Genomic DNA, 14562 nt, shown 5'->3' with positions numbered 1-14562 from the left:
GCATGAAGGTGGTTATGCTAATGGTTGTGCATGTATCATGTTGCCAGAGAGACTAATAAGCATTTCTTCTCTCTTCAGCATTTACTTTAAAATATATATAAAACATTTAAGCAAATGTAAGACCTACTCATTGAAAAAAAAGCATTATTTTCTTGCGACTTAATGAATTCTGATTTATAGGAACTCTGTCACATAACTCATATTGAACTGGCCATTCTGATAAAGAAAGATATTCTAGACTAAAGGTTCAAAATTTTCCACCATCAGAACAAATTATGCCATTGAATTGTATTACATAAATGAAGCACAGCATATTTGCATATATATTAGAATTTATGACTTTTTTTTGCTTGCTTTTTGTGATGTATTGGATAGGAAGGATGGGAAAGAGTTTTCCACTGAAAGGGTTAGCTAAACAAGGATGGCATGATGTGGTAAGAAATTTGTAGCAATGGTACAGAGTATGATTCCTATTAATAATATCTGGTTGGAATATCTGGTAGGATGGCAAACAGCAGGTGGAGCCAGGGGTAGAGTTAAGAAGAGTTAACTTTCTCCCATTTTTTTTCTACTACATTACTCCCACTTCTGCAGTCTGACATGCAGAAATTAAGCAGGTCAAGGCATGGCATGGAAAGAATGTCCAGTCTGAGCTTCTTCATGTGCACCTAAGAGGCAAATCCTGCTGCAATCCACAGGTTTTACCCCTGATAGCATAGGAATGCAGCATTCAACAGCTTAATTTTTGTATTATCAGGCTGCTGCTAAACTCACAGGAGCAGTTTCTAGTCTCAAGGGACAAGATACTTAAATAAAATGGTACTAGATTTAGTAAATTGATTAATGATTATGTGTGTGATGGACACAAAGAGAATGTGGGCTCTGGCTTGTAGGCTGGGCAGTAAAAAGAGAAATTTCCTCTGAAAGACCATCTGAGCTGGGGGTGGGAGGTGGGGGGTGGGGACAACTAATAAATATGTAAGTTGGAGGCGGGACAGGAAGGAATGTTTTGGAATCTTCTACATAAGATTCTGGGCAGATAATTATGAGGTTCAATCACAGAAGTGCTGCTGCCATGGCCTGCATATAATGAAGAAAGAAGGAAAGGATTTTGTGGCCTGTTAGGAGCTCTGCAACAGAAATCTTATTAGCCTTCCATACAAACACTTATTTTCCATACATACATTTAAACAGGAACTCAATCTCTAAACAGTTCTAATATATCCTTCCATGAATCATTCATACACACACACACACACACACACACACACATATTAATAATAATAATTACACACACACACACACACACACACACACACACACACACACACACTGGTGTATAGCAGACTCTCATAAGCAGAAAAAGACAGGATGAGGGTACTCTCTGCCAAAGATGCCTGCCCAGTTCAAAGAGTAATTTAGTAAATCAATACAGCTTGTTCAAGCAAAACAGATAGATGCTAAAGCCAAACTACAAAAAATCTACAAACCAATATAAGGGAGAGAAACATTATTTCCTGACCTAGAATATATAAATCAGTTATTAGACAATGAGCCCAAACCCAACGTTTGCTCTTGAGTTCAGAACTTGTGGTTTGTCTGGAGGAGACAAACCATGAACTTGGGTTCAGATGACATACTAGGTCAAACCACGCTCTCAGCAACAGGAGGCCAAGGGAAGAAGTTCAGAGGCTGCAATCTCTGCAGCTTAACGTTACATGTGAACAAGTTTACTGACTGGAGAGTTCTAGATCGTGTGATGTTCTGGCAATAGTATGCTTATATACCAGGCTTCCTCAACCTCAGCCCTCCAGATGTTTTTGGCCTACAACTCCCATGATCCCTAGCTAGCAGGACCAGTGGTCAGGGATGATGGGAATTGTAGTCTCAAAACATCTGGAGGGCCGAGGTTGAGGAAGCCTGATATATACACACATACACCCACAAAGATTGGACAGCATTTTGTTAAAACCTTCAAGACCAACAGTAAAAATGCTATTAATAGACATGAAGTATAAAACCAGCTAGGGGTGTTTCAATTGTTAGGACGCTGTGTAGTCGCTGTGATGCAAAATCTGTTCTAATACTCTCCATATGAAAGGCATGATGCTTGAAATGACCCTGTGAAAATGAATCTGTGTGAAATGATCAGTGGAAGGACTGATACAACCCAATTTTTCTTGATATGTACCTCTTAGTTTTCCAAATTTTCTTTGGGATATTCCGTCAGTGGCTTCTCCACTTCAAATTTTAACAAATGTTAGCAACCCTCATGGCAATATTTGTGCAAATGTGTAGCTAAGCAGCACAAACAGATGTCTCTTCCATGGCTTGGCCAGAAGCATCATCTTTGAAAACAACCACTTCAAAACAATCCACACAGATGCACATCTCACTGAGATAACAATTTCTGTAATTATCTGCAATAGCAGCAAAGTTGCACTGGGTCACTTGCAAAGTGCTAAAGAGCACAATCTGGGTGCAAAGCTCTCATAATCTAAAGCAAAGGTTAAGGGCAGGAAACAATTAAGCAATTCACAAGATATGTGGTACAGTATTATTATCAGCATTTATTTCTTGAAGCAAATGTCATAGGATTATGGCCTGTTTCTGACCAGCATCATTTCTCACAGGCAGCAAGCGATGACAGCCAAAGGCCATTTTGGTTTTGGTTAAATGTAGCCTTTTAATTTTCATATTAAAAGGATTGCCCATACAGTAGATGATATGCAGAGCATCCTCAGGGTTCAATAACCATTCCCATCACCCCCAATATCTAGCTGCTGGTCCCATATAAGGAGCTGCTCATAAGCCAATGGCACACACCCCAAATTCTAAATTGTCCCTTTCTACATAGTGGCAAATGTTTTAATTGGGTACCCTTTGAGATAGGCTAGCAGCCAATGTACACATTGTTCTAGAGATGTTGTCAGTCTGCCACACACTGGCCTCCAAAAGAAACTGGGTTCTTTCTAATACTGAGCAGTTTTCATTCATCCAGTTTCCTGAAAGAACTCAATCAGAGAAATTGAGTGCTGTTAAAAATGGTAAGGTAAAGGTAAAGGACCCCTGGACGGTTAAGTCCAGTCAAAGTTGACTGTTGGGTGCGGCACTCATCTCGCTTTCAGGCTGAAGGAGCTGGCGTTTATGCACAGACAGCTTTACAGGCCAGCATGACTAAACTGCTTCTGGCACAACGGAACACCGTGATGGAAGCCAGAGCACATGGAAATGCTGTTTACCTTCCCACCGCAGCGGTACCTGTTTATCTACTTGCACTGGCATGCTTTCGAACTGTTAGGTTGGCAGGAGCTGGGAAAGAGCAACAGGAGCTCACCCCTTCTCAGGATTCAAACTGCCAACCTTCTGATCGGCAAGCCCAAGAGACTCAGTGGTTTAGACCACAGCGCCACCCTGACCTAGTGTTTCTCTTTATGTCACCTAAAATGGGAACTGTTACATTCTTATTTATTTATTTACTTACTATAAAACAGGCCCTGCTGTTTACTGATGAACAGGCTAACACACAACAAAATAGGGAAACAAAAGGAAACACAAGATTAAGCTCCAACCCAGGCAGAAGGACTGGCTGACATATACAACAGCCAGGCCAGACACTCCTGCTCAAGATTCTAGAATAATGTGCATGGAAATCATTCCATGCGCATAATATCCAACCCTCTTCCAAAGATCATTCTCCTGGCTTTCAAGCCTGGGAAAATTTAGTTTCCGTTTTAAAGAACTCAAATATGTTTTGCTTCCACCTATATTCTACAAAGAGGTTTATCTATGAAATTGAAACATCTATAGTAGAATTTTGTTCTCTTATGCATCGCAAAGCTACTGGGCCTTTTCAGATTTTTCAAACATTTATTGGCACCCCCCCCCCAAAAAAAATCTCCTGCACTGCATCTTCATCTCCAACCCCCTGATCTGGACATTTTACCACTATGATTCTGAGAGTGGAACAAGAAGTAAAAAACTGTTTTACTAAAAAAAATTAAAATAACCACAGTTCTAGTTTCCCATCCTCTGCTAGTAACACACTGCTATGGAAATGTATGACATGAAGAAAGAGAGAGAAAGAAATGTGTGGTTATTTATAACTGCATAAGTTTTCAGTAAATGCAAGTGGCTAAAATACTTGCATTATCTTCGCTCTCTCTATATCTCAGACTTATTTACTTTTATAACAAGGAATGTGATTTGCATCTCCCAAATAATCATGTTACACCTGTCATTCTTGTTTCAGTATGACAGGGCAACAAAGTCTTAGACTAATTAGATTCAAAGGCAAGAGTTGCATCTCTTCGGACTATTTTCCCAGTCCAGTAGTTTCAAGCCTGGCAAGCGGCACAATTATTCCACATAACACACAAACTGCACTATCTTTGCAATTGCACTGCAGCTAAATTCTATTATCCTGCAACAGAGTCACTTGAGTGCTCTGCATTTTCTGCCTGTACATGGCAAATGATCAACCAGCCCAACAAGCTCCCCTCCCGCTTCCCCTTTTTCTTCTTGAACGTGATAATCTGGGATTGAATTCTGGGGTGAATTTATTTCCTCTCCTCAAGGCAATTTTCACACATGCAACTAAAAATAATTGCCGGCTGAAACTGTTTATTTAATTATTTAGCACTCTCACTTGAGGCCAGGTGTTATATAAGCAAAGCAGGCAATCTAATTTCACACACAACAAAATGTTTATGGATTGCCGATGCCGTCTCATGGAACAGCTTTTCTCCCTTGCCAGGCTCCTTTCTTTCTGAGCAATCCCTCTTGCTGCAAAGGCACACATGCACTCAAAAGCAACACGTCTGCTGGGGTTTTTTTTTGTTTTTTTAGAAGCATCAGTTTCCCTGTTAAACATGAAGCATACCATTTCATGAACATAAATGGTACTTATCAGCACAAGCGATTTACTTTTAAAAAGGGGTTTCGGAAACCTTTAAAAGACAAGAGTGTATCCCTGCTGTGAATATTAATCAGTTAAGTGTCAGTCGTCCTGGGTAAGTTTAAATTGTCCAGGGACATTCCTGTGCCTGTTACAAATCAAAGATCAAAATGACTATTCTCTTCCTGAACTTGTACTTGTACAAGTGACCTTTTGTGTCAGACTCTGCTTTAAAATGAAAATAATTTTCGGCTGCCTTATTAGAAGTATACAGCCAGCTTCTTCTTCACCTCAGTTCTAACATTCTTATATTTTTATATTTCTAGACAGGCAGGCTGGGTCATGGCTTGTACTGTACTAGATAAGTTAGTGATTATTATCCCATGGGCTAATGATCACAAAATACCCCATCACAGTGCCCTTTTTGTCTTCTTCTTCCTTTCCTCAGGCACCTTACCTGTTACAAGACGTGTAAGAACTTTACTCTCCTCATTGAGAATGTTCACTGTAACATTCCGAGCAGATTGGAAGTACAGAGGGTTGCCCTACAATAAGAGCACAAGAGAAAATGAATGAGACGGGCACATCGCTTCTCACTAGAAAATGTACTGTGCTCTTACGAAACCTGCAGGACATGAGCGCCCAAATCCATGTACCTATATTTGGTCAAATACTTTCATGGCTCTAAACAAAATGCTTGCTTAAAGGATTACATAGGGTCATATAATTTTATCATAAGACAAAATGTCACATGGTCCCTGTAGTTAATCGTTCATTTTTAAAGGTCTGGCCCAGGGCAAAATAAACAGTGATCTGCTTCACACAGGGTTTAGTAGTGCCTAGAACCCTAAACGAATTAGGCCCCAAATATCTGAAAGACCACCTCCTTGCCTACAGGCCCTCTTGGGGCTTAGGAATGAAAGAGAAGGGGCTATTTGTAGTTCCACTGCTCTCAGAAGTTTTTTTGGGAACTGACAATCTCAGAAAGGGCATTTTCTGTAGCAGCCCCTGAACTGGCAACTCTCAACAGCACATAAGGCACCACCATATTACGGGGTTTTTAGAAATATCAGGTACATCACTGCACAATATATAACGTCAATGACTGTGAAGAAAAGCTTTGACACAGGGTTCCACTAAGTTTAAATAAAATATGTAAGGGCGGTGTTTCATAGTCTTTGTTCACTTCCTTGAAAATGGATTCCAGAGTCAAACATGCATTTGAACATTCATACCAACTCTCATTCCAATAACTCAAACTTTCAAGTCATATATTGTGTTGTATTTTGTATTTGCTTTCCCTTTCCACCTTCTTATTGAGGGTAGAGCTGCTATTCAAACTCAAAACACAGAATTATGGCTTAAACGTGTATATGAAATTTCATACTAACAACCTGGCTCCGGCCCAAAATAATTCAAATTGGAAAATTAAGTCAAAGGACAAAACCATTATAAAAAATGTGAAATCTTGATTATTCAAATATATTTGGGTTCATCAAACCAACTTCATCTCATTTTTCTGACATGTGGTTACCGCAGAGCAATCCATTTTTGATTAAGCTGGGCTTTATGACATGGCAGAGAGAGAAATGTCCTGATCTAGCAGCATACAACATATTTTCTGGATCAGATTTATGGGTGCAGATTGAGTGCTGCATCCAGTGGCTGGTGCTTCTGCACTACCCATGTATCACCAAACTGTTGGTCAGTGCTGTCATATATGAATATACAAAGCTGCCTTAGTCTTAAGACAAAATTATGGGTATATTCAACCCAATACTATCTATTCTGACTGGCAACTCCAGGTTTTCAAGCAGAGATCCAGTTCTGCTACCTTGCATCCTTAAGTATTTTAACCTGCATCCTCTTTATGCAATACATGTGTTCTACCATTGAGCTATGGCCCCCTCCTGCTCTTTGTTTTGGAACAGAGGAATAACATTGAATCCAGGATCCCTTCAGCAAGCGATTAGCACTAGAAAGGCTCACAAGGCAGACCATTTAGTAGGAATACCCTCACCTAATGAGGTGGGGCTGTGCACATTGCTGTGTGCAAATACATCAAGATCTGACTTTGCCAACCTTGTTGTGGCACCATGTCTGCAAAAAGCCTGAGCTAAACTTTGCTTTTTGAAACAGGTGAAAGAAGCAAATTCAGAATCTAAAGCCCATATTTAATCTTTTATTGACACTACCTGAACCGATGACACGACACTGGCTTAATTTATTTTGAGCTACAAATTGAGCAGAAAATAATGGTGTGCAGTTCACAAGGTTGAAGCATTTGCAGTTGATAGTTAGCCTTTGATACAAAGATACAGATGCAGTCTGAATAAATAACTGGGTTCTCAATGTCACAGGACCTCAAAATAAGCCTTAGGCTATTACACATCATATACTAGTGGAACCAGCAGACTGTACCCTAATAAAGAGGTGTGCATATGACTCAAAATTATTTTGATACAACCCACCTCCCAGGAATGACATTTTCTCCATACAGATAAGGAACTGGAATTTGCTCTTCCAAATAAACCCTGGCCAACCCTAACTCACACACCTGTGTCCGAGAATGCTTTACATCAGGTGCACTTCATAATTCACAGTCTGCCCTGCTTAGTTCGGGTTGTATAACCTAGTTCCCTTCTTGTAGATAGATGCATATTGAGTGTAAAACAGCAACATTTCTGGGATGGTTTGCATGGGAACTTTGTTAGTGTGATGCTATGACACCTCATATGACACAGTCAGCATCTGCAGTGGATCAAGGCTTTGGGGATGCAGACCATTATTTATAGGTGCAGTTCTAGTACGAAGCAAAGACATTCCTGGGTGTGGCCAACTTAAAAACACTGTGCAACCAAATTTAGTTTGAGGCTGTATGTGTGCTCCTATGACTCTTCAAAGGCATTTTAGAGTTTGGTGGTTCATACCCAGTTATTAATTCAGCATCTCTGAATCAAAGAAAGAACTAGGAACATATTCAGCCTCAACTTAAATTAGCTCCAGCTTAATATTTAGTTCCAACATGGCCCATTTAAAAATGGCTTACAATATGGAGAGATATCCATTAGTAGGTGCCAGCTGAAATCTCTCATAAACTTTCCTTTTCAACGAGAAAACATGTTTTTGGCTCTAATGGCAGTTGGTATTACTTATTTCTACAATGAGGTTTCTTTTTTATTTTTAAAATCACATGATCCAATAACCACTACAACCACTTAAGCTGTTCAACTAGCTCACCTCAGCTGAGCCTTTCTGGAAAGGCCAGCAGACTTTTAGACTCCACTACTCCCTGTAATATGAAAGGGTGGGCTCCAGTGTTTATTGCCATTTTGCATAAAATGAGATTATACTCTTTAAGAAATAACATTAGAGAAGCAAAGGAGCTCTCCTCACCCACAGAGGAGCCAGAGTACATTTTAAAAACACTTAACTGCTGCCCCTTTTTCAGACATTTAGTTCACGGATTCAGAGACCTTTGGTTCTTGTGGTTTGCAGAAAACTAAATCTGTCTGATGGAAGAGCCACTGTTGTATTAGTCTGCTAGCAGAGAATTTTTTCAAGCACTTAGAATACTGCCCACTTAGGTTTCCATAACTCATTCCATTAAAGGCTAAAAAAAAAGGAGCTAACATCCAGGATTTATCTTTCTCTCAGAGACACTGCACAATTAGCATCTAATGCCTTCTGCTAAAGCACATAGGAACACTTTTATTTTCTGACACACAGTTCTTTAAACACATTTCTTGTACAGTGGTATCTCGGGTTACAAGCACCTCGGGTTACAAACACTTCGGGTTACAAACTCCACTAACCCGGAAGTAGTAGCTCGGGTTAAGAACTTTGTCTCAGGATGAGAACAGAAATCGTGCGGCAGCTGCAGTGGGAGACCCCATTAGCAAAAGCGCACCTCAGGTTAAGAATGGTTTCAGGTTAAGAACAGACCTCCGGAACAAATTAAGTTCTTAACCTGAGGTACTACTGTACATTCTGTTGAAAGAATCGGGTTGCTCATGCTTTCTCTCTCTCTCACGTCAAGTTGCAATGAAAAGCACACCTTTTTTCTTTTTCTGAAATATATGCATATAAACACACACAACACACAGAATTTGGTGCCACATTCATTTCTCTGCTGCATCAGGGCACAGGTTATACCAATACAGAATCATCAACCTAAATAGTGAGAATGATCTGTGCCATGGCACCCTAGCACATGTGAGGGCTAGCAGCCATGGAGTCACCTTCCCAGCATGGGTATTGCTGTTGCTTACTTGCACAGGATGGCACTCCCATCAGTACACTCACATGGCCCCATCCTTGCCACTGCACTGGTCCAACCCTGCCCAGGTAAGCTGAACTGATGTTGGTCTTAGGGGGGCAGCGCTGCTTCACCACATGGGTTGCTCCAGGTGAGGTCACAGCCCTGCCTCATCCTAACTGTATTTGCAACATAGCCTGATTCAGAAAAGATAAGCGAGTTGAACCTGACTATCCCCTTGATTGCACTGTTGTATTTGCATGGAGATGACTTTTCCGGACACATCGCTTTCACAAGCTGGCTTGCTAAAAAGTTTAAAGACACATACAAATACAAATATGACTTACAGTTTACAATTTCAACCACTGATCTGAAATGAGTGGCAGCTAAAAATGTTCCAACGCAGCACATTAACCAATCACGGACTGAAATAAAAACATATTCAGAGTTCTCTTCAACCAGCAGTAATGAAGCAACAATACTTCTTCCCCAAAGGGATGTATGTGTGGTTTTATTTAGTACATGTGGCACCACACCTGCCAGTCTAACAACTCCTATTAGTGGGCTATGTTCACAGATACAGTTCTTGAAGTTCATATGGGTTCACATGTTCCTTCTGATAACTTGGTACAAAACGTGTAGCACTCTGAAGTCCAAGACGACCATGATGAATTGGGCAGCCCGTGTGACCCATAAATAACTGGTGTAATATGACCTGAATGTCTAGTTCCCACAAGTGTTCTGGCTGACATACTCTGCATCCATTGCAGCTCCCAGACTGTATTCAAGAGCAGCCTCACATAGAGTACACTGCAATAATGGCTGTAACTAAAGCATGTGCCACGGAAGCTAGTAGTGTCTGCTTTCTCTTGACAGAGCCGCAGCTGTCGAACTAGCCTCAGGTTTACTATCTCATCTGCTGTTTACGAGAACTCCGTAAAAGATCATGCCTTTTTAAAAACTGCAGCTTGCACTCCTGTCACCACTTCACTTGTTTCACCATGACTGATCCACTCTAATTGCAGTTGCTTGAAATGATTATACTATATATACATAATTTTTCAGTCTGGTAGCTCCACTCTGTCTATAAGATGAATGTTGTTTTTATTGATTTCAGTGGTCCCTGAATTAGGCTCTTCAGCTCTCTCAGCAGTTTTAGGAAATTAGATGAAAATCATCATCATCATCATCATCCAGGCTGCTTTATGCTGTCTTGGATTATTATTATTTTTGTTTCCCCCCCCCCATTGATTTTTGTTGAATTTAATCATGATGTTTTATTATTTATTACTTGCATTATTTCTAGTATTATTTTAGCATTTTTTCTTTGTTAAGACAGCAAGGAATGTGTACACACAGGCAGCTGTTTACATTAGTTAAATCATCATCATTATCATAGATGAAAAGATCAACTATTTAGACATCTTTCAGGCTGGTTCTCCTAGGGTATTATCCACAACATTGCTGCACTTATCTGTTTATAGGGCTGGACACATATTTTTTTTTTCGCTTGAGGGTTGAATTCACCCAAGCCCAAGCCTCCAGCACTTGCATGTCAGAAGCAGGTGTAGCCACCATGTGCTCTAGGGTGATCTCTGCGGTTCATCTGAGGCTGGGAGTTCTTGCCCTCTTTCAGCTCATCAGCTAATCAACAGGTCTGATGCCGAGGGAGAAGCCTGCTTTCATCCTCATCAGGGCGCTGGCCTGAGTTGGGTGAGGTTTAAATCCAGGCTACTTTTTTTTTGCATGTGTTCACCTATTTGTCATCTCCATCTCATTTCTACATTAATCTGCACAAAAATACTTATTTTAAAACAGATTTCTCTCCTCAAAATAAACATTTTTAGAACCATGCAGATCAAGGAAGTGCAGAAGCCAGGGTGTAAGTGAATTATAATCTGCACATTCAACCAGGAGGTACGAAACCAGGTCAGTTTGTATCGGATTTCACAAAGGTAAATTCTCTAACCACCCCTTCAGCTACATAGAGAAGTTCAAATGTGTCTGCATGCAAGTGAAGCTGTGGAACACGAGGAACTCTGCAGAAGAGTAGGCAGTAGCAGGCTGCCTGGGTCAAGAGTACAATCTCATAGTCAAACTAAGAAGAAGAAACAGGCAACACCTGCTCTGCTGGCTCTGGAGGTGTGGGAAGGGATGCACAGGGCTGGTGCTTCCCATGATGGTGGTGATGATTTTATTTACATCTAAATACTAAAACCAATTCCGATGAAAGCAATCAAGTAAACACTAAAAACAACGACAAGGCCATCTTCAAGGGTGTGTGTAGGCAACAAAGCACTCTGCTGCCTATTCTGGGAGAGAGGGGAAGGCTGGCACAACTAAAAATTGCAGAAGAAACAGCAGTGTTTCAGTATGTTCACATACAGGGGCGGGGGAAATGTTAGGGATATGTGGGAGGCTGGGATTGTGTGATGGTGTTGCTGGTATGAACCAGGGCCTCTATGTAGGAGATAGACAATTTGCACAATTATGGCCCTATAGTGAACTGCTATGATCATTCATATCCCTCTTGGTAAAAGCACTGGTTCACACAATGTGTGCTCTCAGGCTTGAGCAGCGTCAGAACCAGAACTCTGTCACATCGTGATGCCACAACAAATTACGGTATCCCAGTATGTGTATATCAGACATAAATAAAATTAAACTGGAATTCCGATCCCTGCAATATTTGCACTTGCCTAGCTATCTACTTCAATGGAGCAAAGATATCACGGCTGACACATCATTATCACCTACGTAAGACTCCAACATTTGTTTTTAACACCTTAGCAACATCTGAGTGTTTGCAAACACTCCATGGATTCTCACCCATTCGTCTTCCCACACACATCCAAATGCCACATGGACAGCTATGAGAAAGACTAGCAGTACTCTGGAGTAAAGCAGATGTTTCTTTCCAATGGGGAAGGGGAGAATAATGGATTTGTTAAAATTCAGAGGAAAAGTTAAGAATGATGAACTGAAAGTTTTAACTATATTGTGGTTCTGAAAATGAAATATAACCCAGAATAATATTTGATAGCATTTGTTTCAAATTAGAAACTTTAAAAAAAATCCTCTTCATTTGTGCAAGATTTCTCTGTAAGAAGCGTAATGTTTAGGGGCTATAATTATAGATATCAGGAATGAGGATTGGCATAAAACAGGGAGGGGGAAATTAGAAATAGCTGCCCCCACATCAATGGTCAGACATACTACGTTGTCATGACAGAACATGGAAAATGTTGCAACACAACATTCAGCGCAACACCACCAGTATATAATCCTGCAAACAACAGGGACAGCATAACTCACACAGTATAGTGTGTGACATGGGGCTATAGCTCTGACCTTGTGTTGCACAGACTTATTATTCATAAGCTGGAATTTTGGTGACGGGAAACTTATGGCGAAAGGACACTTTGCACAAAAGTTAGCACTTTTCACAAGCAGTGTGTCTTGAGCACCACTCTGCCTGTAACTGTGTTGTAACTCCAGAGACTGAAACCTCCATCACCCAAGTCCATTCCAACTTAAGAACTCATGCCTTCCCTACTCATCCGTCTGACATATGTGATTACTGTATGTTATCTGAACACTCAGGTGACACCCCTCCTCCTTATCTATCCCTCGCTCCCTCCTTCCCAAAAACTTATTGTAGGTATTGTCTTAAGCACAGTCCCTTGATGGCATGCAACTAAGCTTTACTCAGACCAAACCCACTGAAATTAATGAAGGTGACTAAGTTAGTCTATTCGGAACCCTCACGTTGCTCCCAGAGATGCTAAGTGTGTCTCATTTTTTACACCATTTTGATTGTTTCGTTTCTGCTGCGTTCACCCCTCCACTCCTGTACTGAATAAACACCTAGAATACAGCAGCTTTTCTGCTGCTGCAGTAGCAGCATAACTCCCCACCCGCCACCCACCATCCATCGGTATAAATAAGATGACCCTGTCAATAATTTATAAACTAGTTGCAGACCGTTTTTAAAAGCTTAAAGCGTGTTCTTAAATTTCAATTCCCGCAAGGCTAGTGTCCCACATAAGGAAATATTTCTGAATTATAAACAAGATTGCTATAAAAATGACGATCTTTTCCAGAAATAGGCCTGCATACCTAACTTTGTGTATAAATTCTGTCTCACACAAGTTTCTATTATGGAAGATATTGCCAGCAATTTTGTATTGTAGCCAACAAACTATTATAAATATTCCATAGATTTCTAGACCAGTAACAGTTGCATGTACAACCCTCTGTAAATTGTTAATATTACCTACCAATAGGTTTTCTCCAGAAAACTTATTGGTAGATAATGGACAGATAACACAAAAGAAAATTAAGTTAAAGTAATATATCCACAGATATATTACAAACTGTAAACTGTATCTTTGACTAAAATTATTTTAAATCATAGATGACCAAGCCAAACAACAAAAACTTATAGTGCTTCTGGGTTATACTGATATTTCCGAATAGGATACAACAATATTGTAAAGCCACAATATGGTCCCCTTCCCTCACCTTTCATTCTGCTCAGTTCACTATGTCATAGTTGAGATGCCCTGAGGCGCCTCTTAGGCTTGACATCCAGTATGGTGGAACCAGTCATGTTGCCCTAAATCTGACTCTGGTGCTGGAAGCATGATGTGAATGCATTCTCAAAGTACAAACAGACCACATCTTCACCGGAAACTGTTTTGTAGATGAACTGAAAACACATCCTCTTTACCACTTATTTCAACTCTCTTTTAAGACCTCCCACTGCGGCTTTGTAATAATGCTCATGTTGCTGGCCATGTACCTACACTGGTTGTCCCATATATGCCATCAATTAAAATGTGTGATTTATGCTACAGGAAATGGCATTTGAAAGGTGCAGCAAATATGTCAATACAATACAGTATGCTTTGTAAGTAATCAGCGAGCTACCCAGCAGAACATGAGGGTTGGGGTTTTTTTGCAACAATTAATTAAATAAATGAAATTGACCGATAACCCACTACACTCAATACATAGCAAAATGAATCACAGCACCCCACTCTAGTATTGCCTTCTGCTATCTTACTTCCGAGAGAAATGCTAAAAGCTTCTTGGTCAAATACAACACTGTAAAAACTCAGTGACTAACAGTTTGTATGTACTTTTAAACTCATCTATGTCTGTACTTTAAAAAAAAATGTATTAGATATTTTATATAGATTTATTTGCCTTAATCTACAGAAGTTATATGGGAGAAAAGACCTGCAAAATTACTAAGACTTTTTTTCCTGTAGAACTTTAAAAGTAATTTAAATATAACATCTCATGGTTAGTATTTTTTTTCTACATCTGGGAGTGGGGGGGAGAGAGAGGCAAGTTAAAGTAAATCCAGTAGGGTCCAAAAATCAGAATATCAGAAAAGGCA

The 14562-nt window shown here is 40.1% G+C and overlaps 1 protein-coding gene across 2 annotated transcripts in view; it reads right to left on the bottom strand.

Moving 5' to 3' along the window:
* SGCD (sarcoglycan delta) overlaps window positions 1–14562 on the bottom strand; it is a 410213-nt gene that overhangs the window by 78798 nt on the left and 316853 nt on the right. For both annotated transcript variants that reach the window (XM_082211838.1, XM_082211837.1), the window contains one exon: window positions 5355–5442. In XM_082211838.1, the coding sequence (XP_082067964.1) occupies window positions 5355–5442 (88 nt within the window). The remainder of the gene's footprint in view (window positions 1–5354; window positions 5443–14562) is intronic.

This window comes from Podarcis vaucheri, assembly GCF_965113315.1.
Source record: "Podarcis vaucheri genome assembly, chromosome: 2".
In the NCBI taxonomy this organism is placed as follows: Eukaryota; Metazoa; Chordata; class Lepidosauria; order Squamata; family Lacertidae; genus Podarcis; species Podarcis vaucheri.
The sequence above is the reverse complement of the archived record's forward strand: the minus strand, read 5'-3'. Positions and strand labels throughout refer to the sequence as shown.